This window comes from Alligator mississippiensis, chromosome 1 (assembly GCF_030867095.1).
Source record: "Alligator mississippiensis isolate rAllMis1 chromosome 1, rAllMis1, whole genome shotgun sequence".
Lineage (NCBI taxonomy): Eukaryota > Metazoa > Chordata > Crocodylia > Alligatoridae > Alligator > Alligator mississippiensis.
Window position 1 is genome coordinate 112,204,863 of NC_081824.1, and position 26,810 is coordinate 112,231,672.

The following is a 26,810-nucleotide window of genomic DNA, read 5'->3' on the forward strand; positions in this document are numbered from 1 at the left end:
TGAAAAGACTGACCTTGAAATTAAACATAGCTGTAGCAATTTGCATATAGTTCCCATAGTCTTAGTTCACCCAGAATAGAGGTATTTTACGTTGCATTGGGGGGCAATTCCTGCTGCCTCCCCAATGCCCCACACCGTATAGGGAGCTCTGCCATGAGCCCCCCCACCATGGCTGCCCTTTCCGGCCCCAGTGTCCCGGCTCATGAAAAAAAAGCCCCAAACTCACTGGCTACTACCAGGTGGTGGGGGGTGATCCCTGCTGCACCCCACTGCCCCATGCTCCCAGAAGCCCCAAAAGCCTGCAGCAGCTGATGTGTGCAGGGCTTTAAAAAAAAAGAACCCCCCCATGCAGCACAGGTCAGTGGGGGGCAGCAGGGAACAGCCCCTGCCTGGCAGGAGCCAGTGAGTGCAGGGTTATTTTTTTTAAATGCTAGGATGCTGGGGCTGGCCGGGGCAGCCCTTGATGTGACTGAGAGAGTGGGCAGGGGTCAGGGAGCTCAGGGAGGCTAGGGGAACAGGCAGGGGATGAAGCCAGGTGGGGGTCCTCCCATGGTCCCCTCCCCACTCCTCCAACCTCCCCACCCCCTACTTACCCACATGGAGTCTGGGTCCAGCTTTCTACAGCAGTGAGTAGGGACTGCCTGAATCTCTGAAGCTTTTGTGAATCGATTTGGAAAAGATTCAGAGAGCTTCGAATCAATTCAGACCTTTTTTATTGGTCTCCCTATTTGATTCAGATTCAGAGATTTGGCCATTGAATCGGGCCAAATCTCCTCCGAATTGAATCATCACGCAAAGCTTCACACAGCCCTGCTCAGCACTGCTCAATATATGTGTGTGCATTACAGATACCCACCCCATATGGGATCCATGTGCTAATTAACTTTCCACTCATGACTGGAACTGGGTGTTTTTGTCATGAGTCTTGAACTCCTGCAAAATTTTATATGCAGATGAGGTATAGGGTGACCTGATCTGGCTTTACCTCATGGAGAGTGGGGCCACACTAATTGTATGTGACAGTTTGAAAGAGGGGCCAATAGAGGGATACTAGGTAAAGTTTTGGGGACCCTATTTGGTGATGTTGGCCAGACATTTAAGGCTGAGGAAGAAAGAAGAATGATTGAAAATGGGAAAGAAAGGCACAGCTCACCTGTGGGAGTGAAAAGGAAATTGAAATGTATTGAATGTAATGGCTCACCATGACTTGAAAGAGTCAGCACTGAGGATGACTGTGCTCAGTGGGTATTATCATATAACTTTCTCAGGTACGAATCTATCCTTGTGGTTTGTCTTATATGAGCCATGTTTAGTAGGTCGGTGTGAAGCAGAAAGCATTCACTTCAGATTCAGTAATTTGGAGGGATAGTGATTCGATTTGGTGATTTGAATCATTCTCCCGATTCAATTTGGCCAAATCCAAAGATATTTGGCACCACATCTTATTTGGTCATAGACTATACAGGCAGTCAGTGCTGGCAGGAGCTGCTGGGGGAGAAGCCGGATGAGCCCTGGCTTGAGCCGGCAGCCCCAGGAGAAGTGGCGGCTCATCTGGTGGCTCCCCCAGCTTGCAGTGCTGGCAACCCCAGGAGAAGTCATAGGGGGCTGGGGGGAATGATTGGGAAGCTGGGGGATCAAACCACCCCGGATCTTTCCCCCAAGCTTCCCAATCATTCCCTCAGCTCCCCAATCATTCCCTCCAACCCCCGTGGCTTCTCCTGGAGTTGCTGGCTCAAGCTGCAGCTCATCTGGCTGCTCCCCCCCCAGGGCAAGGCAGGCAGTTCTGGCAACCCCAGGAGAAGGGATGAGGGGAATGATCAGGGAGCTGAGGGAATGATTGGGAGCTGGGGAATCAAACCAGGAACTGGGCAGGCCCCGCTGCTTCTCCTGGGACTGCCAGGACTGCCTGCCTCACCCCAGTGGGGGGGAGCAGATGAGCTGCGGCTTGAGCTGGCAGCCCTGGGAGAAGCTGTGGGGGCTGGCGGGGAATGATTGGGAAGCTGGGGAGAATGATCCGAGGCTGGGGGAACAAACAGGAGCTTCCCCCCAGCTTCCGGTTCAATCCCCCAGATCCCAATCATTCCCCCAGCTCCCTGATCATTCCCCCCAGCCCCCATGGCTTCTTCCAGGGCTGCCAGTACTGTCTCATGAGAGTCTTCTCACTGGTTAGTTTCCAGTGGGAGGATCTCAGCTACATGGTTACTTTATGGAAATGAGGAATGCTTCCTAGCTTGCTCCCGTAACCATTGGCTAAGGGCAAGCAAAACTCAGGGACATCTGATCCCCAAGCCTTCAGGCTTCGGCCTCCACGTAGGGTGCCTGCTAATGGATTTGGAAGTATCTGAAGCCCCAGGCTGAAAAGTCTGGGGTGGAGGATGCTTGCCAGTTGCAGCACCACCTATGGTGTTTAAACGATTAATCTTTGCTTAATCAAAAGGATTCAGACCTGATCTGGCTAATTTGACCTGGAATAGGAAAAAAAAATCATATACACACACACACAAATACACACACACACACACACACACACACACACACACACACACTCATGTGTACTTGGCTATATATATGGGCCAAGTACTTTATAGTCATGCTCAGTGTTAGCTGCATTTAATCAGCTTCATAGCTGGTTTCCACTACTAAGCACATGGTGCTTTTAGGAGCGGTTGAAAGATAAGCAATTTATTTAATGCTGTTTCCTTGTATGGAAATATAAGAGGGGTGGTTCCCCTTGTTGATTGGGGAAAATAATCTTGTCTTATACTTGTATAAATACAGTAATATGTCTACCATGTGGCCTTTTGAAAACATAAAGGTCTACATAGTACAACTTTTAGATTGCTCCCTAATATGAATGGTCCCACTGAGTTGAATATGATTTCTTATATGTATAAATGCACACCTGTGTGAATAAAGATAGTATGAATGTATTATTGAATCTTCAAGACAGGGCTGGAGAGCAGTATCTTGGCACTTACACTTTCAGCTAGGATAGAAAACTTTAAATGAACACAAGGACATGAACAAAAATATTTACAAAGTTTATTTGTTTTTTAATTTATAAAAAACACAGCGCAGATTTGAGATTTAGGCAAATGTTTATGAGAACTTTAGGCAAAAGTTCACTGTTCACTTTGCCTGATCCTACAAAATGTTGCAATGTATATTTTCCAGTGTTGGCCACTTTTATGATTTTAGTAAGTTATAAAAGATAGAAATTATGTCAATTATGTTACTGATATATAAGCATATCTAAATTACACACCAGAAGCCAGAATGCTAACAACTGTTAAAAACCTTATACAAGAAGGACAGCAATCTGTCATTAGTTTGAAAGCAAAGGGGAAAGAGATTTACTCTCATTTTCCTGAAGGCCAATTTGGAATGAAAATCTCTTCTGGGTAGTAAGTGAGACAATCCACTTTTCTATCTTGGCATTTCAGCTGTCCCTCAGCAGGAACTTTGTCGTCATTTTTGCCATTTATGCAAAACAGAACAGTGATTAATAATATAAATCATAACAGTTTCTGGGGTAATATGTTATACATGATTTAAACTTTACTTACAAAGTACATACTGTACAGAACAATTTCTCCATTCGGAGGTACAGGGCAAAATGGATTAAATTAACTATTTTGCCCTTTTCTCTAATTTCTGGGTATCTATAGCCTACAATTAGCTGAAAAGAACAGTATTACTGGTGGCTTATCTGTGTGTAAATCTCTGCCAGTGTCACCATATAATAATCCAAAGATTTATCTTCATACCTGAGAGAGTATTTTCATATAACTAGTTGAAACTCAACTTACTGTTTTAGGGTTACTGAGTGTTCATAAGGGAAATGGCATATTTAAATCTCTGCAGTTACTTAGGTTACTTATTTTGAGGCTGACAGCCACTTTATTCCAGAGCCTGGTTTCATTAAAGCAGAGAGGCAAGTATACTGGTGCCTTATTTGGGGGTTTTCCCCACAGTCTTATACCCAGGAGGTAGAAATTTAGAGTTTCTAAATAATTTTGCTAATGGAATAGATATTCAGTTTATTAGCATATAATAGACTGAATAAAATTATTGATCACTTTACAAACTGAATAGTAAAACTTAGAACACTTTATTATTTACTTTTGTAATCTAATTATGACCTGTTTTTATGTATTAGTTTTATGGGGCTTCTAAGTTTGCTAGTGTAGAAGATAATGTAAAATAATACATGTTTGCTTGTGTGCCTTGTTTTATTAATTACAGTATCTACTCAATTACAAGATGAGATGCCCCCATTTAATATGGGGGGAAAAAACCCTCACCTTACAATCAAACATGAGGCAGCAGGGGTGGGGGCAGGCTGCTTCTGCTGTGACTTCAACTGCTGCCTGCCTTCTCACTGCCTCTGCATGCCCCGCCAATCCTCCCCTGCATCTTCCAGTCTCCTGTGTGCTGCTTCTCCCTTTCTCTCCCACTCTGAAAAACTCTTTCTTACCTCTGCTCCCCACCAGCAGGTTCCATGTCTGCTGCAGCCTGGGGCACAGAACATGGTTTCGGGCTGGCCTCATAGCAGTGGCATGGGGGGAGAGGGGGAAAGACAGCTGGGGACCTGAGGCTGCAGGTGGCAGAAGTGGTGTGGAGCAGGGAACAGGGGAAGGGGTATCAGGGCAGCCTGAGGTTGCGGGGGGGGCAGGACAATGTGCATTAAATGGGGCCTGCCGCTCTCCTTCCTGCCTCACCACCTCTACACTGTCTGTCCCCTACCACCTTCCTCCACCTTCCCCATTACTGCCTCCCACCTGCCCTACCACATTCCTCCCTACTGCCTCTCCCACTGTTTGACCCCCCGCCACCTGCCCCATTGCTAACCCTCTCATTACTTTTCCTAGAACCTGCAGTAGTGGAGAGGGGAACCAATTTATGATGATCCTCTAATAATTAGATGCCATACATGGAAAATTATAAAAAAATTATAAATTTTCCATATGTAGAGTCTAATTATGGAGGTCATCTTACATTCAGATAAATACACTAGTAAAGTCCATGAAGAATTAACAATTAGCAGAGTGCTAATAGGGAAGTAGTTTGGCTGTTAGGCTTGTTGATGAGAAGAACTGAAAGAAATGAGAGAAGAAAAATTATGTTAGGGCTTGGGACCTGATGACATGAGGAGAGGGAACAGTTGATATTCTTTAGTGCTGTGACAGAGATCCTGGTGCAGCAGTTTAGATAGGGCCCTGCAGGGCAGGCAATGCACAGCTGCAACTGGGTTACTAGAGAGACCAGCTAACGAGATTAATTAAAAGGCACCTGCAAGTAACCCTGGGGAGTCACCTGACTGGAAGGGGGCAGGGCCCTGTGGGGTTGATATAAGGCAGGGTCAGACCCTGGGCAGGCAGTTTGATCATGGAGGTTGAAGGGGAAGAACTCTTCAGGGCTAGGGACAGACATTCAAAAAGCCTGAGCCTGAATTGATTCAATCTTCCCAGATTAGTCTAACCTGGTTAGGCTGAATCAGTTTATATCTGCACAGACATCCCAGAAGTGTAGGCACATGCCTGCACTGGCTCAGGCTAGAAGTGGGGGATGCTAGAGCAGCCCTTCCTTTGCTTTCACAGTGCTGAGCTGAGGGAAGCATGGCCAGGTCTCGGCGGGATGGTCTGATTAGGGGCGGTTCCCCCCCACTTTTGACCATCCAGCAGAGAATTGATAACACAGTGTTGATCACCCGTAACTCAGTGTTTTTCACCCCATTAAGAAAACAACATGGGGACATTACCAGCTATTTGTTGATTCTGCCTCTGTCCCAGCTGCCACAGCACAGACTGTAGCCAGCATGTGGTCTACTAGCTAATGCTGAGAGGTGTCTGTGTAAGTCAGAGGGGATGGGGGGAACAGGGGGAAGCCAGGCAGATGCCTGCAGTCTCTGCAAACTGCAGACAAGGAGCAGAGGGGAGGGGTCAGCCCTGCTGTGGAGCAGAGAGTCCCACCCAGCCCAGAGAGCATGCTGGGATGCTGGGGGACTCTGGTTTATCTTAAACCAGCAAGGGGTCTGGGACAGACATTGTGTAAACCAGTTTGAGCCAAATCAGTTACGTCTGATACTACATTCAACCAGGTTATCTCAAACCAGTTTCAGCCATTTTCAAACTGGTTTATGTGCATTGAACATCTGCTTTGCTACAGGTTTAAACCAGTTTCTGATTACTTAACCTGGTTTGTGTGTAATGTTTGTCCCTAGCCCAGAGATGTCGGTGACTTAGCAGTAAATTATGGCTGTGTTAGGCCCTGAGACAGCTAGGAAAGCTGAGGACTAGCAACTGATTAAGACCCAGGCTTGGGTAGAAGTTTTGTTACAGTCAGAAGGGCTTGTGTTTTGGTTTCAGTTTGGCTAGGTGCCTGGGAGGGACCAGGAGGTTCTGGTGCCTAGGGGACTAAAGACTGAGGGAAGACATGGTGGTTTGAGATTCCCACAGCACCTGCAAAGCAGGGCCAGGCACAGGCATGGGTGAACCAGGCAGCTGCCCAGGGCCTGGACAGAAAGGGAGCCCCAAAATGGTCTTTTTTTTCTCTATTGTTCGGTTATTATTATCATTATCACTGGTGAAGGGAGGCCTGATACTAAAAGTTCACCCGGGGCTGCCAGGATTCTAGGTATGGTGCACAGGGGGGGGAGCAGTCCCATAGTGCCTGAGAGGGGCATTCTGCAGTGCCTGTGAGGGGCACACTGAGCATGCCCAGAGGGGTGATCCCATATTGTATAGCGAGGTTCAGCAACCCAAGAGAGAGCGGAGATAAGACCTTGGAACAGATGGGCTTAGGCCTGGGGCACAGACAGACAGAGTGAGTCCAGGGAGGCTCAGCAGCCCAAGAGAGGGCAGAAATAAGGCCTTGGAAGGCAGACAAGAATCTGGGACTGCCAAAGCTCAGTCTAGTCAATGGACTGTAGCTAGAGGCCTCAGCAGTAGCAAAAAGGGTGGAGGCTGAGAAGGTCAAAGTCTGACACTGGAACAGGAGCAGGCTTGCTCAGGCAGCCTTTCCCCTTTCCAAATAATAACATTAAAGGTGTGGCGGGTGACTAAAGGAGGTGAGGGCCTGTAGAGCTATAGCTGGGGTAGGAATTGCATGGCCACCAGGGGGCATCATGGCCACCCCTGGAACTTGAACTTGTCACAAATGCCAAGTAAGAAGGGAGGGAAAAGGAGAGTGACACAATATGTGAAGGGAGGAAAAGGGATAGCTCTTACATATTAATAGTGGATTCTTATTGGGGGCTGGGGGCGTTAAAGTATAGAACTTCAAATACCAATTAAGGATTTGACAACATTGTATCAAAATTAGTTTTTATAGCCACTCTGTTTAAGCACTACATTTATTTTTAACAGCAATTAGTGAAGGAAGTCAGGACAAAGATAGAATTGTTTCCACGAGTATAATTTTTAATTTACCATATTCTAAATTAGTTTTCCATTCATTTCATACTTCTTAAAAAGGATCTGTTCTGCTTGTTCCTATGTCAGTCCCTATAAAAAGAACTCCAAGTATGATAAGGCCTGGATTGCAGGGGGAAGAAATTCAATGTTATTCATGCTCTACAGCAGAGAGTCACCTTTATTCTGTGTGGGTTTTGTTTGTTTGTTTGTTTGTTTGTTTAACAAAAAAAACCATGATAAATTATTTGAAAGGCAATGAATGCTTCCCATTCAAAATCATCCCATCTGGATTTCCAACAGTGCAATTCAAGTGTACGTTCCAGTTGCAATGACGCAGGATTTGGCACTTTTGCTAGTACTAGGGCTCTATCAGTTGACTTGTGATTGTACTGACTCTTCCACTTGTGGGACTGCAGTACAAAAACAAACCCAAAAGAAAACTGTTACTTTAATTTCCTCCTGATCAAATATTCGTTAGAATTATAGCTCCAAACAAGACTGATTGATGTAACGCAGTGCACATCAGCATGGTTTATGTACCAACGATCTTCAGTAGCAGATGTATTTGTTTACTGTTTTTAACTCTCTTGTTTTTGTACAATCCTCAACCCCTTGCCCTTCACCGAAAAAAACTCCAATCCTCACATTCTCCCTCTGTTACATCAGCAGCTGTATTTGGCAGCCCCTCAAAACTACTTACAGCTGGTCAAGTTCCTGTAGATTTTGTTTTCACTGCTTACGGTCGTATGCTGGCTCTGAATTATCTATGATCCCATGGTGCTCTCCACCAAATTTATAGATCTTGTGCTAAGAGGGCATTTGTAGAACTGGTGATAAGTTAATAGGACTGAATTCGGGGTAAACAAGTGAAATTCAGTTTTAAAATTTGAAGTTAGCAAAAGGGGTTTCTTAACATTTTTAGGACTCCCTTTGGTTAAATTTAATAAATCAATACTTTTTATGTCCTTTAATAAAATTTGTAACTTTTCTGGGTTTGTGGAGTTACTTCCTTAGAATGACTTGTAATTTAAAAAAAAAAGAAAAGAAAGAAGGTTCCTGTCCAAAAAAATCCTCCTGAACTAATGAAAGCTATTCCTACTGGAGAAAATGTGCCATCTAAATAAAATAAGTTTTAATAGGCAGTGAAATTTTCATTTTTAAGTTAATTTAGTGCTTGTGAAACATTCCAAATTGACAGCCTAAGAGACTGCAGTACTTGTTTCACAAAGCAGGAAGCGTCATAAGATCTGTGTGTTTCAACACTTATTGAAATAGACTTTTTTCAGGAGTAATACATTGTAGCATCATTTTCAGATACCTATGCATATTATTAATGCAGCCTTAATGCTCACTCCATTTTGTAAACTGGACACATGCCATCTCTTCATTTATCTTGGGCCTCAATAGCCTGATCCCCAGTGACTTCAGTGGAATTTGGACAAGGTGCCAAGTGATAACTTCCAATCACTAGCAGCCTGTGCTAGTTGTCAGTGTGGAAGACAAAGATTTCAGAGTCCATTTTTAGTCTCCTCAATCATTTACCTCTTCAAACAAAACAAAGTGAAACAGAACGTAAAAGGGCACTTAAAAATGAAAGGATTTAGTATTTTGAGAAAATTGTGTCTCCTGAAAGAACCAGTCTATTGGCTTTTTTCAAGGTATTTAGCAGATTCTGATGTTTTTAAATATTGAATACAATACAACTCTTTTTTTAACAATGTAAAAAATCTGCAGAACTATATGGATACATACAAGTGCATTCTGAAAAGCCAAGAATACAAAAGCAGGCAGGGCTATGTAAGGGATATAGTACATCTGTATCTTGTATCTATTTGACCATGATCCCATATGAGTTTGATATGCATAACAATTGCTGAAATCTCAGTCTGGTATAATATTTTCTCCTAGCTTCATCAGAAACAAAAGGAAATAAAAACTTTAAATGACAAATATACTTTCAGGAGACTTGAATTCCTTATTATACCATAATTTATTAATAACCATTGCTTTGACAATGAACAATCTGTTTAAATATTTTACGGAAGACAGTGTCTTTGACAAATTATTTTTTATCTTAAAATGACAAATGGAAGAATTACAATAATGTAGAAAAGAATGGCTAGGGGAAGCAATTTAAGTTTCAAGTGCAATTGGAACCAGGAAGGTGACAAAAGCAAGCATAGTAGAGAGAGTAACTCCTATTTAGCCTAAGCTGTAGGGTATAGTTGTCAATGACACAATAGTATTTGCTAAACAGTTCATTAAGCTGACATTTGCCTGTATTCTTTGGGGGAATGAGTTATTTGAGGTAGAGTTTGACATGCACAGCCCTTGACATTTTACTGCAAGTTTAAAGCCTTGCAATCCAAGCAGCTCAGATATTCATTAACAGCATAGAATAGGAGCTGGCTTTTGGTTTAGTAAACCATTAATTTATTGAAATAGTTGAACAATTATTAGAAATACTGCAGGCTCTGCTGAAATGCTATACTTCACATACACAGGAATTCATTAACATAACATAGAAATGGAAAGTAGTATTTGGTTTAGTAATCTACTAATTTAAGATAAGACAGTAAGATAGACATTTAGTAGAAATATTGAAAACTCTGCTTCATATACACACAGCAAAGAATTCTAGCTATCTTCTTTAGAAATGTTGTGGCATATGCTGTGAGAAATCTAGTTAGATGCTGAATTGTTACATGTGCTTCCACTCTGTTTTTTCTGTTTTGAAAACTCTATAGATGTCTGAAATTATGAGCTAGGCTCCTAATGCTGTTTTTAAGAAACACCCATAGAGTTTTTTGTCTTTAGGGTCCACAAGCTAAATACTAAGGGATTTATTTATCAATAGTAATGTTAAAGGTGTTTAAAATGAATTTGTAACTCGGGTGTGCCCTATTATCAATCCGATGGGATGGGTAGGCAGGAGGGGGTGCTGTGAGAGGGATGCTGGAATTTCGGGTGGTTCACTCTTTCCTCTATAGAGTTAGCCTAGGCCGAAAGTACTTAATTATATATAATTTATTGAGTTACCAACATTTATATATAAAACTCTTTAAGATAGGTACAATTACAGATATAGATACAAATAATACATATAAAGGTCTGTTAGCAAGAGGAAGTCTGCTCTAGGGAGGGCATTTGGGTAAGTACCTGTGCCTCAGGCCCAGAAAAGGGGTGGATCCCAGGACAGCCAATCCAGCAAGTTTATACCACAAGTGGGTTAGCTAATAAAGACATCCTTACAGAGCCCATTATGCAGAATTAATACACCCAACTATATATAACACCAGCAATAACAATAGATACCAAATAGGAAACATAACTATACCGGATATTAGAGGCACCCTTTCTGGGTTCCAACCACTTGGTCTCTCAAATGGGATAGGGTCTCTCCCCCTAAGTCCACAGAACACCCCCCCCCCCCGGTGTATATTTGGGGTCTCCTCCCCTGCAACCCTGGAAAGCGGAGGGTATGTGGGGCCTTCCCCCCCTGTCCTCTGCCCCCAGGGTCCCTTGCCTGGGGGCGCCTCCCCTGCAGGACCCGGGTTCCCAGTAACTCACAGTCCTTCCTCTGGGGGCTGTCTATCAGGCCTTGGGGTCCGCACACCATCTCAGGCCTCCTGGAGCTGTTGGCCTCAAGATGAGGGTCCTTCCCTCTGGGTCCTGTGCCCCACGTTGGGCACCCAGGGAGCTCCTATGGGAGCCAAGCCTTCATTGGCTTTGGTTCCCCAGCCTCATGCCATGGGTCTTTCCCCTTCCCGGGCCCTGCTCTGGGCACCGAGGCTCTTTTAGTTTAATGCTGAGCTACACTTCAGGGCTCTGGTTATCTGGCCTAGAGCTGGGGCTAACTTTAGCAGCCTCAAGCTGCTCCCAGAGCTGACTCTCCATGTGCTGATCCACACACCGCCTCACCCAGCCACTTGCTGGGTTCGCAGGCTCAAGTCACCTCAAGTGCCTCCCAGAGCCTGAATACTGTGAGCCAGTCCGCACGCTGTCGAGGCTCAGGTGGGGTCCCGATGATGATCTTTTCTAGAGCTCCTCTCTCCTTGCCATCCCTCGCCATGTCTGCCCAGCATGCTGAGCACACTGGGTTTTTATTTACACCAGAGGCCCTGCCCCTGAAGTCTGCCAGACCTGCAAAGCACAGTCTTCAATCAGGTCCAGGGGCTCCTCGCTCCGCCCCCACCTCTGAGCAGGGGTGGGCCAAGCCCCTCCCAGCTGTTACGTGATTGGTGGAAATGTTCCATCAATCCTAAGTGTCCCTCTCCAAGCCAGGCTTGCCAGACAAAAGCAGCATGCCCACCACAAATTGTGTACATTGGGTTTATTTCACCATTCTGTTATTAAGCGATGCAGCAGATATTTCTGCTAGCAGAAATAATTAGACAAAATAGTGGATTAAGCTAGATATCATGTAGTTGAACTAAAATATTAGTATAGAACTAACTGCCATGCTGTTTACTGCCCATATGCATTTGCTTAATCCTGTTGCATAGTTTGTAGGAATATTTCATAGCCTTCTTTCTCTTTAAGTAATAGTAAAATAGCAATTTGTCTCCTACTTCCCACTGCTCAAGAATTAATTGTTAAATGGCACATCTTATGCTTGAGAGTAAAAGCTTCCTGCAGGGACCAGAAAGGAATTTCCCCCTTCATCACACCATTGACTAAGTCGGTTAAAAGAGCTTCCATACCTTCTATGGAAATATTTCAAATTTTGGCAGCCACTGTTTCAGACTTACTTTACACAGAATACCAGGCATGGAACATAAAATAAGCTGGTGAGTACCTGAAAATAACAGATACTTTTCTGTTAAATAGCTAAAGGTTATCTTGAAGTGTGGGTGCTCTCTTGATGCAACTTAGTGATAAATTCCACTTAGTAAACTTCATCTTTTATAAAAGGATTATAGCTTTCAGTAGAATACCAGTTTTTTTAACAATCAGGATATAGAGACATGCACCAGTGGAAAGCATCTTAGCCAGTTATGCACTTTATTTGAAAGGAAAATGAACATAAAAGCTTCAAGCAACATAGCTAAACAGCTGGGTTTTTTATATCACCGCAACAGCTTGGGACTGAGTGCACTCAGTTGATTGCCTGCCAAAGCAACTTATTTCAAATACCATAGCTGTGAGTAGAAGAAATTCTGTTTTGTTGAATTCTTAGAGTGCTTGTGCTCACACTCATGCTTGCATTCGCTTGCTTGCTTTTTTGCACACTCTCCTTTTGGTGTAGTGGGGAAGAGAACATATATACATATTACAATTTTCAAAATGTTTTATTACTTGAAACTGAAGTGGGTTGAAATAATTCAGTAATTCAGTTACCTTATTCCTGTGTCAAGCTAAGCATGTTCATGGTTGCATTACACAAAACAAAAGAAAATAACCCTTTGAAAATGCAGAAAACTGAGAACCTCAAGTGAGACTCTTCTTTTTTCCAAGCAAAAGACCCAATTGAAATGAAGACCACTGAATTCTGTATTTAATCAAACATGACAGGTAGCTGCAAGAGATCTTAAACTACAAACTATCTGGAAGAAATAATAGCCAGAATCATTTGAGTGCAGCCTTAGATTTGAACATATAGCTGTTAATGCATTTACAGGTTGAGCAGGTATCTTTCTTTTGACTACTACCTAACTCAGAAAAGAGTCCCATTGAGATGAGTAGACTATTTGACAGAAAAGGGATTTGAAATTAAGGGAAAGTTTAGAATCTGAATGATTAGAAAGTAGAATTATTTCACTATTGTTTGGTTATATTAAGGAGAATATTCACCTTCCTTAGAAATACTTCAGGTTCTAGCCATTGCCTTAAGTAGAATTACTGGGCCTGAAATGCAAATGAATTTGATCCAGAATAAGTTAGTGAGTCCTAAGGATGAGATGGTTCCCTCACAGGGGTTTTACTTGATCTCTACTGTAACTTCCAAATGGACCACTGATTAAGGGTACATGCGCACATTCTCTGTACCTGATCTAGGATCATGTGGCTTGCTTTAAGCTGTATGATCATGGATCAGGCACAATGCATGCACATGTTCACCAGTGCCAGGAGCCATTCCACTAGGAGCCATTATTACTAGGTAATAATTCCTGAGTTATTTCAAACCAGATCAGTTTCAAGTAATAAAATATTTTAAAAATATATAAATTGCACATAATCTAAGTAAGTGAGGGTGGTGGGATTTGCAGGGTTTGGTGGGCTCAGAGAGGGTCTGTGGGGAAGTCAGTGGGTCCAGATGTGGGGAGGTTGGAGAGCTAAAAATAGCCTGGTTAGGGTAGGGGTGGGTAGGAAAAGCATAGCTGTAGGACTGGGGAAAGGGGCTGGTGTTTCCCAGCCTTGGGGATGCACTCCAAATATGTATAGACATTCCGTAGATTAGTCTAACTGGTTTCTGATCCAGGTTAGATCAGGCCAGCCATTTTTAGCTTTATCGAACCTCCCTAAATGTATGTACAGTTGGTCTCTCGTGACCTGACCCCAGTTAGGTTGATCTGAATGTAATGTCTGCATGTACCCTAAGGTGCTAACTTTGGGATTTAGGAGACCGAGATTCAATTCTCAGCTCTTGTACAGAGTCCTTTAGGTCCTTCGGCAAGTTATGTTGTCTCTCTGCAGCCCAGAGCTCTGTCTGAAAATAGGAATAATAGTTATGGCCTACACTACCTGGGATAAAAAAATACATTAAGGATTGTGAGGTGATTTGGCCTCCACTTTAGTGGAGGCTATTAACATACATAAAACTAGACTGATTAGGGAAGTTCCAAGTTTTGGAGCAGGGTCCATATCTTCCTCATCTGAATAGCGTCCACCATGCTTAATGTACAAGTACAAGAGTTTGAGGGGAAGAAAGACCTTTTTTTGTCTTTTAAAGCACTAAGATCTCATGAAAGTGTAAAACTGAAATATTTCAAGCATTAAACTTCTGATGAAACTTTTTAAAAAATGTAATTAAAACTGAAACCATTATTTCCTGATTAATGACAGATGCTTCATATATACTCTGATTTCATTTCTGTTCTCTCTCAAGGAGTAGAAACATCTTAGTTGGTCACTATTAATGTAAATTCTAAAATGTCTCTTTGAGGAAATTAAGGATTTCATAACAGATGCTGAAAAGGAAGAGAAATGATTTTACATAAATAAAAAATCCCCTGTAGATAGGGTTTGATAATACACTCCGTATTTAATCTCCTCAACTGATACATCATTTCGGTGTGCTATTTTTAATAGGCACCTCATTTCATCCAGAGAGAGCTGCATCTCAGTGGTTCTGTGAAGTGATTCCTGTATAATTTTAAAAACAGATTATAGCACACTTAGAAGGCCACCTGAATGGAAGATGCAATATAGCAAAAGTAATTATATTGTTATTAATCTTGAAGAAGAGAGGCTGCTGGCAGGTAGACGCATGAAATCTTTTTAAGTATGGTTTTATTCTGAAAAAAACTCACTCTATACAGCTATCACTATTGAGGTTCCAAGTTTGTGTTACAGTGACTTCCAGATTAAATTTGTTCATATTAGAAACAAAAAGATACTATTGAAAATTGCCAGCGATCATGATTCAGAGGCATGTCACCTTTGACCTTCCCCACTGTCTCTTTCAAGTATTCTTGCCAAGTGAAGGTCTCTACCTGAACTGTTTCCAGAATGTCCATATTTTATCTCAGTTTAAAATAGCTCACCAGACTACAACATCCTCTCTTCCTACTGTATTGCCACAATTCTAGTTTGAACACTGTCAGAGAGTCCTTTGAAGTCCCTCACAGTTTCTCTGGTGTCAGGGTTTTGGTGACCAGGAATCTTTCCTTACATGTCTCTGAAGAAAGAGTTCTAACACTGTTAAATGGTAGCCTCTTTTTTTTTTTCTGAATAACAGTCTCAATTGTCTTTAGCATCTGTAAAGCATTTCCCTCTGGGAGTGTGATTCAAGTAGTTGATTAAAGTGACTCAAAAACAACTTCTTCAAAACAAACCTTGTTTCATTTTCCTAAAGGTTGATAATGATCAAAGGGAAAGATTCAAACAACAGCAGATCATGTGAATCTGGTCTCACCTAACTTTATCTTTTTCTTAAGAGTTTAATAGTTTTCATTTAGCTCAGTAATCTACCTTGGTTGGCAGAACAAACTGTACCCCTGAAATCTTCATTTTTCTTAGTCTTGCATGCGGTGTCTCTTTCCCTTAGCAGCTATTGCCTTCACAACCATTTTCTTTTTAGGCTAGAGATTTTTGTGGTTTGATGTCACTTGATCCCAGGCTCAGGGAAAAATTAAGGTGTTAGCCTGTTTTAAGGTAGGAAAGTGGGCTTTATCAATTAATAACTCCGTCACTATTTCCTTGAGGCCAGTTGGTATTCTTCCTAATGATACCGTATCTTCATCAGGGTTTCATTTCCTCTTTAGTTTCCCCCAGCCATTTTTAATTTAATTCTGTGGGTCAGACAGGATAATATTAAAATATGAAGCTGAGGTGCATATGATAGTCATAAAAAATAATATAGATAGCTTCTTCATTCTCCATTCCAGCCCTGCATATTCAGCATGGAATCTGAAAATCAAGTTGCTCCCTTCCTATTCTTTAGTCGGTACCATCTATCCCCATCAGGATGTAATATTCAGGATTCCAGGATGAGGTGTTTTGGTTTTCCAAAAGGTGCTCAGTAGTGGTATTTAGCTATATATGAGGGGTTTTTTTTTCCTGGCAGGACTTTCAAGAACACTTCCCACTACTAATTTCTTTCCCTTCATTTTGTTGAATGGTTTCAGTTTGCTTAGTGATTCAAGCATGCAGATTACATGGCAGATCAGCCTAGAATAGAAGAATGTATCTGCATAAGGCACGGGCATTATCATTAAGCATTTGTATGTTGTTTGGCTGGAATCAACCAATGAGCTTTAATTGTAAACCACTCTGGATTTAGAACAAGTGGAAGCTTACAATATTTCCGGGTGGGTATTGGCTTTCTCAAAATGAATATATTTGAAATAGAATACATTCCTTTGTCTTCTTGCTTGTATTGTCCTGATATCAGTGACACTTGCTGGCAGCTTCACAGGCAATAAAAGTTTTACTTGATCATTTTAATAATTCTCTCTTCAGATTCACACATCACTGATCAATGGACGGCCTAGTGCTGATGATCCTTCCCCAGTACTGCTGGAATTCACTTCAGCGCGTTTTATTCGTTTGAGGTTTCAGAGGATACGAACGCTGAATGCTGATTTAATGATGTTTGCTTACAAAGATCCCACTGAAATAGACCCCATAGTTACGAGGAGGGTAAGTTCTGGCCAAATCACAGAACTGCATGCATAGGAATTACGTTGGTTTTAGCAATACTATACCTGCCTTTCATCACCATAGGGAACCTTGAAAGAATATGAGTAGCTGTTGTTTAGCTGCTAAACTCTTGGTGACAGATAAATGGCTCCCCCTTCTTCTGTGTTTTGTTTCCCTTTCAGGAACAGAAGAGAAAGTTTGTTTACATTTTTTGTTTAACAATGTTATTAATGTGAGAAGCCACTGCCTGTGCTGCTTTGAATATAAAATTTGGGGATTATGATATTCAGTAGGATGTTGCTGATCGATAATTCCTTGTGCCCTTCTGGCACCTCTTCATTTAAATTTCCTTGAACACGTTATTGCACTAAACCAATTATCCTTCTGATTTATTATTTATTATTGTTATTGTTGTTATTACCCGATCAGTTTAAAAGGAAAGAGAGGATGCAGAACTGTGTATACATTTCTGCACAGTAGTTACTATGTATTTTCATTTAGCTTTCCATAATTTAGTACCTACCATTTCAGGACTTCATCTGGCATGATACTATTGCTTGAAGGAAACATGATAATGACATGAGCTCCAACTCAGCAATGGGTAATCCTGACTGTTTGTGGAGAAAAAAAATGGATATGAATGAATTTCTGCAAGGTGAAAATGGACATCAAGAGCCCCCTAAGTCAAAGCCTGATAGCCTTTCTCCATTATTAGTCACTCCTTTCACTGTGTGTTCTGAGTTTTCTTTCTTCAGGGGAGTAAAATCCATTACATTTGACCTGCTCATTTTATCTTATGCATCTACAGCCTTTATTTGGTTTATATGTGAGAATTGTTTAAGAATTGGTAAGCCATATTCTCTGCTGTGAAAACTGATGCAGCCCACAGACTTGCATTGAGCTACACCACTTCATACCAGCAGAAAATATGATCCCATTTCTGTGTTACTTGGGCCTGAATCTGTTGATCATGAAACAGTTACCTACTATACCATCTTCTGTATTTGTAGTAGATCAAAAAAGGAATAAAATAAGAGCTGACAGTTCCATTACAAGGAAAGAAGTTTGAACTCAAGTCACCTGCAGCTTGCCATGCACAAGGCAATTCCTCTTCTGTTTTGTCTTACAGTATTATTATTCCATAAAAGATATATCAGTTGGAGGCATGTGTATCTGCTCTGGCCATGCAAGGGCTTGTCCATTGGATCCAGAAACAAATGTATGTATATTTCTGAGTGTCTCATTTATGATGCAGACCATAAACTTATTAAGTTTCCCGTATACAGAATTCTGTGATTTGGTATATGCTATTCATTTAGTATAATCAAAACCTGTGCCAGAGTACAACAATTTTGGCAATCAGAATGAAGAACTTTGTAAGTCAGTATTTCTTTTCTTCCATGATATTAATCAAGATTTTTCTTAAGTATATTTTTACTAATTTAATGGATGCCTGTACATCACTAGTGTAACGAGGGGTGGGTGAGCAGGGCATTGATTTTGAGAAGACACTAGAAGGGCAGCTGCTAGGTTGCCTGTGCTGCAGCTGCAGCCTGTATGCATGGAGGTAGGTCTCTCATGCTTGGCATCCTTCCTCCCCACACTTTCTGGTGCTCAGCACACACGTGCCCTTCCCTCCCCCCTGGCCCAGGGGGCTAACACACTTAGTTATGCCTATGCTGTAAATAAATGATAGTCCTACTATTGACCATATTAGTTTATTGTTCAGTTAACATTTCCTGATTGCTCTTGAAAATCATGAGCTGGTTCATTTTTTTTTTTCTATATGTTTATCCTTTTAAGATCAACTCTATCAGGAAATTAAAAAAAAATCAGAATCAAACAAAAAGCCTAGCTTAAGTTTGCTCCTCCAACTCCCAATTCCAGGCACATGTGTGTACACATAGTCTAGGACCAGACATTCAAAAAGCCCAAGGTGGAATTGATTTAAGTTATGTGGTTTTTCTGTAAGTGTTGTAATTTAGATCAGTAGCGAACAGAACATACATTCGGCCTTTGGTGCAGGGTACAAATCTTAGACTGGATTCTGTCATTTTTGAACCAGTCTGTGTGCACCAAATTTCTGTCCCATTACAGGTATAAACTGGTTTCCAATCACTTATACAGGTAAAAGTAATGTCTGTACCTGGCCTTAAACACTAACTTTGAAATAACTACCTAGCTCTATAATGCTGTTACTAAGTAGATTGTAATATTTCTACCCTGAGTTTTCCCTTATAGAGAAGATAGGAAAAACTAAAATATTTATTTAGGATATTGAGCCATTCTGTAGGATTAATAGAAAATAACCATTTTATATTATTCTTTTAAACAAAAAAAAAGGAAGTATTTACAGAAACCCATTAAAATTGTGTAAAATCTTACTTATTTAATCCTTATAAGCTTTTTGAATAATGATCGTTATAGCAAATGCTGAATGATTCCTGCAGTTACTCTCATTGAACAGCTGTCACACTACGATCTTAGCCTAAGTATTATTTGTTTGCACTGAGCCTGCCTTGGAGGAATAATGCTCATATTACAGACCCAGAATAGGTTGTCTGGAGAAACTGTTTGCATGTTCTGCCTGTGCAACACAGGGAGGGGTTGCAGTATCGTGAAGTATCTGGTTTTACCTCTGAGTAAATTTATGTTGCCTAAATTGTTTTAAAATTATTATAAGTACAACAAAGTAAATGAAATGCACACAGAATCTGATCTAGGTAGACTGTTTACATTAATTTGCATAAATGCTTTACTGGAAAAGGACACTTGAATATTTCAGATGTATGAAGAGAACTAGATTTTAAATATAATGCATGAAGAGATCTAGATAATATAAAAAAATACCTGTCGTGAATGAATTGGTTTTCTTATATTAATGAGATGTATTTGTCTCAAAGCTCTTTTCTTGGTCCTCTACTCTATGCTTTAACCAAACATGATGCTGTCACAGATCTAGTTTAATTTCCCTTTTTGAAATTCATCAGATTGCTGCATTGGGTCCTGATTCACTGTCCTTAGTGTGCTTAAGCAAAGTCAGAGACTGTCCCTGGCTTAAGACCTGTAGACTTTATATTAGTGTGAAGTTATTCTATTTAAACTTCTTAGAGTGGGGACCTGTGGTTTGACTGAGTAGCCCTAGAAATATTACCAACTCCCTAGGATTCCCTTGTAATTTACTTACTGTCTCCCGGAAAACCAGTCATGGGCATGCTAGACTACTAACTTTTAAAGACCTCTCTTCAAAAGTATATGAGACACACACACGTAATATAACCTACATACATTTGCATGCCTCACTTCTCTCTGTCTGGAACATCCTTGGTTTGTTATCCAGAGTCCCTTCCGTGCAACTTATATTTTATTTCCAATACTATGGAGTGTCTCCAGCTCAGCTTGCTGTCACTGGACTTGATTTATCCCACAGCTAAACTGAAGTCTCCACATTATGAAAGTATGGCTTTCTCTGCTTTTCTCTGCCCAAAGGCTACCAGTGTGGCTCTGTGGGGCTGTTTGTATATCAATACCTTGGCTTCTTTGCTCTTTTCAGTTCTGTTTCTAGTCCTGTTTCTGTTCCCCAAATGAAATAGGTAAGAGGTTCAACTTTTCCTAGATACAGCTAACTTCCTTAGTATACCAATTATTCAGTTGAAGCAGAGCTTCTAAGTTTAAATAATTTTTTTAGTGTGGTTGGTATATGTTAGAGCGGGGCCAAATCTGGCCTGCAGAGCCACGAAATTCGGCTTGCGGGAATTCCTGGAAAAACTGGCAGCTGAGGAGCAGTTGAAGCTCCATGCAGGGGGGTCCAGTCTTGCCCATGCCACTGCCAAGCAGTAAAATTGGGACCAGACCCACCTCCATCCGGATTGGGCTGGGCTGCTCCCTGCTACCCTCGCATCTGGATAGGAGCCACTCCATCCCACCTATCCCATCTGGATCATGGCTGGGCTGCTCCTCAGCTCCCCCATGTGTCTGGATTGGGGCCACTCTGCCCCATCCCCTGTGTGTCTGGATCATGGCTTCTTCACCCGAACCCCCAACCCTCACATGTCTAGATTGGGGTTGGGCTGCATACTTCCTGCAGCTGTGCTGGCCCCACGTGCAGGAGTGAGCCCACCTGGCACTGCCCATCTAGCCCACAGGGCAAAAAGTTTGGGTACCACTGTACTAGGTGACAACTTAAGCTGGATACACAGAGACATTACAGAAAATGGAAATTTTCATAGTAACTGTTTCCTAATATTAACTAGAATTTATAAATTATATAAAGAAGGTCCAGATCATCACATGGTGTTAATAACTTTTCCTTATTTTCTATATCAATTAGGAATCCATTTGTGAATGTGAGCACAACACATGTGGAAAGACCTGTGACCAGTGCTGTCCCGGTTTCAATCAAAAACCTTGGCATGCTGGGACTTTCCTGGCCAAACATGAGTGTGAACGTAAGTTAAAAAGCAACAAGAGAAAAGAGAGAGCAAGAGAGAAAGCTTAACCTGTGATTCATTTTGTTTGTAAAGCACACGTTGCTCTTGGGAACTACTCTATTTTTTATCTCACAATAGTTACAGCTGCCAGAAGAAAAGAAAAGGAAGAAGAAGGAAAAAAAAAATTAACTGAGCAGTTTTTTGTGTAGGAACATGACATTTTGTTGGAATTGATATATTTTGTGAGAACATGTCAATTTTGATGAAGATTTTTGAGTGTAGGAAGTCAACAAATCATTTTGGCTTTCTCTTTTTGTTTTGATAATGTCAGAACCTTGTTTTGATAAAAGAAAATGCTTTTATTTTGATTCATTGCAGCTTTTATATGAAAGTATATGTTTTAGGATATTTGTCAAAGGTCCACCTGCCTGTCATTAGCCCAGTGGGCTAGCATGGTTAAGGCACACCAGATTCTGTAGCTAGTGGCACACAAGGGAGTGATGTGGAAACATCTCCAGGTGGAATAACCAGGTACCCATCTACATCTAAGTCAACTGGGGATAGCCTTTGGTATGAGTCTAACTAAATCATGGCCTGAACTCATGCCTTCACAGGCATAGTGAGACACCTACATTTGTCTGTACAGCACCCCCAATATATTTTTACACGCATTTAATATTTTATAAAAATGTTTTCCCTTCATCAAAACCAAATATTTTTGCTTATCCAAATTGAACAATTCAATACATCAGAAAGCTTGTCCCATCCATACTGCTGGTCCAATGAAAGATATCAAAAAATGCCTTGTCCCTCAATATTTCCTTGACATGGGCTGTTCAACTGGTGGCCCGCAGGCCACATGCTGCCTGGGAGGGCTAAATGTGCAGCCTCTGAGCTCTTTCTCAGCTGCTGCTCCCCTCATCACTCCAGCTGCAGTAGCAGGTGGCATCTCTAGGCTCCCCCATCCCTCCTTTGGTGTCCACTTCTTGGGTGACTCTGGGGCTGTGCCCGGGGGGGGGGGGGAATGGGGTACCATGTGGAGGAAGGATTGTACCTGCATGGTGCAGCATTGGGTGGTGGGGATACATGCACAGGCATCTATTACAGAGCATTGGGGAATCACACTGATATACCTATGTAGTGCAGTGATGAGCAGGGTAACTGCATGGGCATGCAGAACATCCGCATGGCTTACAAGTTGGACAACCCTATCCTGGACCATTGCAGCTACAACACTCCACTCCTACTTAAAATATTGAAGAATTTACTTTTCATGACAGATTCTCATATTATGACTTTTTTGTGCTCAGATTCAGAGTAAAAAGCATTTAAAATATCAGGATATCCAAACAGGTTGGAAATAGATTTTCTGATTAACCCTAATAAGAGTAATCATTACTGTAGCTTAACAGCTCACCTGCAAATATCACAAACCTCTTTAATTTCTGAACATGCTAAAATGGAATGTTACACTGTATATGTGCTTCCAAAACACACTGTGAAAGAAGGGCAGCTACATTTATTCTAATAATTCATTTTTATCTGATTTCTGTAATGATTTGGGTGTAAGGTTGTACCTAAAATTGTAGATGGACACCTAGGATCTCATCTAAAGCACCCTGAGGTCAGCAGAATGATTCCCTGACATCCCAGTTAGCTTTGAATGGGGAATTCCTGCTTATTAGAATCTGGAAGTGATAATTATCAACATGTATGTATACAAATAAGGTGCCAAACTTCATTTACCAAATATTAAAGATGGGTTGCAGAAGTGTTGTCTGTATCCTGGTGAAGTTGTACTTACAGTTTGGGATCTTGGGCCAAGTCATTGCTAGTCATTTGATTCAGTTCTGCTGAGATCTTGCAGGCTTTTTCCTCCCGCCATTAGTTCATGAACAGAACTAATATTCTCTCTTGCTGCACTTTCAGGGTCCTACTGAAACCAAAAATGGGGGGCGTGAGGGTGCATGCAGATGGGGGTGGGAAAGAGGGGAGTAGATTTAAATCTGAACTCTTATGAAAGATGAAGGATTTTTGCTTCAGACTTGCTGTTCTGCCAAGCTCCAGTATGTATTGTATGTAAATGAGGGCTCTCATTAACCTTCCTATTTAGCTTTGGTGAAAATTAAAGAGACAATAACAGTTTTAAAATTTGAATAGCTTTTTGTAGAGCTTGTATTTTTGTACGACTTATGGTACTTAATCTTTTCATGAACAATGTGTGCATTCAGAAAAATATGGGATTACTAGTTTAAAATTGACTGCATTGTTAAAAAAGCTTTTAGATTCCACCCCCACCCCCAAGATAAAACCCAGAAAAAATAACATACGGGAATCCAGGCACCATTTGTGAATGGACCATATTATTTTTAAGGGCTGAAGAAGCAGTAAGCTGAGGAGTAAGTGTGCTATTTGTTTCAATGTACATGGCACAGAAGTCAAAATAATGAAAGAATGAATGCTATTAATACTTCAGTAATTCTTCATGTCTATAGCCTGGATGTGATCTTTGCTAATATAGTTGTCTCTGTTTGTTTGTTTGTTTATTTTCCAGCATGCAATTGTCATGGGAAGACAAAAGAATGTTACTATAATCAGACTATTGCAGACAGAAATCAGAGTTTGAATGTCTATGGAGAATACATTGGGGGTGGAGTATGCATTAATTGCGCAAGTCACACTGAAGGTATAAACTGCGAGACCTGCATTGATGGCTACTTCAGGCCAAAAGAGGTAAAATATGCTCTTCCGTTCCCTTTATATATTTCTTGTAGTTCAAGCCATCACTTGTGTGTAAAAAGTTAGGTTATTAAGTACAGAAGAAATGCTTTTGATTGCCATTTTATGAAGGCTAAGTTCTAATTCTGACAGCCTACTAGCCATCTTTCACAGTTGGAAATTTGTAAAGTAAATGTTCCTGGGAATATGAAAGCAAATTGGGTTGATACGAAAGAATATATTTGAGGTCAGGGCCTGCAGCTAGAATTTCAGTTTGAGTTAAAGGAGGATGTGATCCTGTAAACACGGCTTTTGCATCAGTAGAGATTTTGAACGTGCACCCTCAGATATCAGGGAAATATTGCTGTAATTGTTGCTGGGTGGTGGAGCTAAGGGAAAAGAGAATCTGTAATTTTTAAAAGCTGTTTAAATATAGCAGTGATATTTGTAAGCCTGATTGCTATGATCTCCAGGCTTTGATCATGGCTTAGGTGCAGTCTGTCAAACAGATGTAGCCACTGATGTTCTTTAAGGTGTTCTGTCAATGCCCTCAACTTCAACCAAGGTTGGGAAATCTCTTCAGAAACTCTTCATTAGGTGTTGCAGGTGATACTCCATCTTGACCTTAACTGAGTCCATGAGTAGCAGTAGTAGAGCATGTTAAAAAAGAGTTTTGATCTGTCTTCAGCAATTGATTGACTAACCTTACAGCAAAAGTCGAAGAGTTACTATGCTCACATAATCTTGAGCAGTTACTATGTTTGTATCCCAGGCTGTGAGCAAAGAAAATGTGGGCAGATTTCTGACAATACAGGAGAACCATACTTTTTTTGAACGTATGACTTGTGAGTTGTCCAGATCACAAAGGAAGAGTTTAGCTATGCTGAGAATAGAATTCTTGTATCTTGAGTCCTCTGATGTGGGCTTTTTTTAAACCCTTAACTGGTCAAACCCAATTGGCACTCAATGGTATATGTGCTCCTAAACCACTTAGACATTTGGAAATTCTACTCTTACTACTTTTGCCTTAACAGTAATGGAATAACAATATGAAGATATTCTCAAAGTTCAGTGTAGTTCAGACACTTTTTCTTTTCAAAAAAGGTTTTGTCAGTGTAAAGCATCCTGAACTGTGGGTTAGGCATGAAAATGCACAGATGAGCACGTGTTGCAGCCATCCTGGATCTGGCTTGTAATGGGGATCAGGCACAGAACGGAAGTGTTAGTGAGCTTTTGCAGGAAAAGTAATAGCTCTTTGCTGCTTGACTGCTTCCTTGTGGCCAGTTCATCAAGCAACATCGAGTAGAAAGCAACTAAATGAAAGGAGCAGCTGCATGGGCTCCTTGGGTGGTTGGGGACTCTCAGAGGGAAGCATGATTGTATTTACCAGCCATAAACTAGTCAACACTGATTTCCATGCTTTGTTCTTTAAATCCATCGCTGCTTACATGACTGATGGAATTCTGGGCGCCTATATTACTCTAACACTTAGTTTTTATCTCAAGCATAATATTAGAATATAGTTCAGGTCTTGAGTAATGTTTTGAAAGATGAAAGGAATTGTTCAGTTGTCTAATCTTCACTTTTCTTCTTTTATCTTGTTTAATTATTGCATGTCACTGAACTTCAGTGTAAATGAATTGTTCTGTTTATAATCGGGACTTCTCATTTGTTATCATGGTGATACAGAATTTCAGTATTAAAAGCCAGGGGTTGTTTAAATACTGAACTGCGCTTTTATTCACTTTAATTTAAAGAGCGCTAATATATTTTTGTTGACATCTTGCATTAAAAAATCATTAATGTACATGATGTTTGCAGCTCAAATATTTGAGCATCTTTCTGGTAAAAATTGAATAGCTAAGCTAAGGTTAATATCTAGACTGAATAGTGAATTAATAGGCTGATTGAAGGGGCCATTTCAATTACTGTTAAATCACCTGAGCAGATTATGATTTTGTTTGTTTTTCTATATTTTAAAAAACCATACCAGTTTTTAAATTTTAAAAGGTCAAATCATTTTTATTTTGAAACTCACTCATATTCTTTTTGGTGTAGGTATTACCAAGTGACCATAATCCATGTCAGCCATGTTTCTGTGATCCAAATGGGTCTTTACATGATACTTGTATCAAGGATGAAAAACATGCAGAAGGAGGTGAGTTCCCTGCTAGCTTATAACAGTAAACATTAGTTCTAGCATTGTTAAAATGAAATTTGATTAATACCTTCTGTTTCTTACAGAGAAATATTACCTCACGGGAGATTTGGGCAAAACCACTATGCATGTGGTAGTCACTTCTATACCCATATTGGCATAACACTTCTCCTTGAAAACTGAGATTTTTTCCATGCCATGTTTTCAGACCCACTTTCAGATTTACAGCCTACAGATGTTTTAGCTTTGCTGTGTCTGCTTCTCTCCCAGAGGCCTAAGGAAGGGTATTGTGATACCTGAATGTTTGCCAATATCTACTGCAGCTAGAGAGTTGACCCAATAAAAGATACCACCCATAAGAATGTTTGCCTCTACAAACGCAAGGACATTTAGATAAATATCCCCTATCAAACACTGGGGTGGGGTTGAGGATTTTGAGGGCTTTTTTTTTTTTTTGGGGGGGGGGGGTGCCATGTTTCAGAGACTCTAGAAACTGGCTTATACTGGCATTCAAACAGGAGATCTGCAAAATCTCAGCCCACTGCATGTGTTCCTCATTGTGTGTGCTTGAAAGCAGATGCAGGCATGAAACACACAGCATGCATTTGCATCCTTGTAAAGGATTTTCTAGCCCTATTGCCAAGAGCAAGGAGCTTTCTCCTTCAGCAACAGAGATTAAAAATAAAGCATAACTATAATCTTTTCCTTTCTTTTCTTCTTAACTCCTATTTGCATTTGAAAACTAGGAAAAGTCTGTTTGAGTGGTTCACATTATGTACCATCTCT

At 41.0% G+C, this 26,810-nt stretch overlaps 1 protein-coding gene across 1 annotated transcript in view; it reads left to right on the plus strand.

The window, feature by feature from the left end:
- LAMA2 (laminin subunit alpha 2) overlaps positions 1-26,810 on the plus strand; it is a 630,290-nt gene that overhangs the window by 253,846 nt on the left and 349,634 nt on the right. The window contains exons 5-9 of the mRNA XM_019479551.2: positions 16,539-16,718; positions 17,848-17,937; positions 21,049-21,166; positions 23,703-23,881; positions 25,925-26,024. Coding sequence (XP_019335096.2) covers positions 16,539-16,718; positions 17,848-17,937; positions 21,049-21,166; positions 23,703-23,881; positions 25,925-26,024 — 667 coding nt within the window. The remainder of the gene's footprint in view (positions 1-16,538; positions 16,719-17,847; positions 17,938-21,048; positions 21,167-23,702; positions 23,882-25,924; positions 26,025-26,810) is intronic.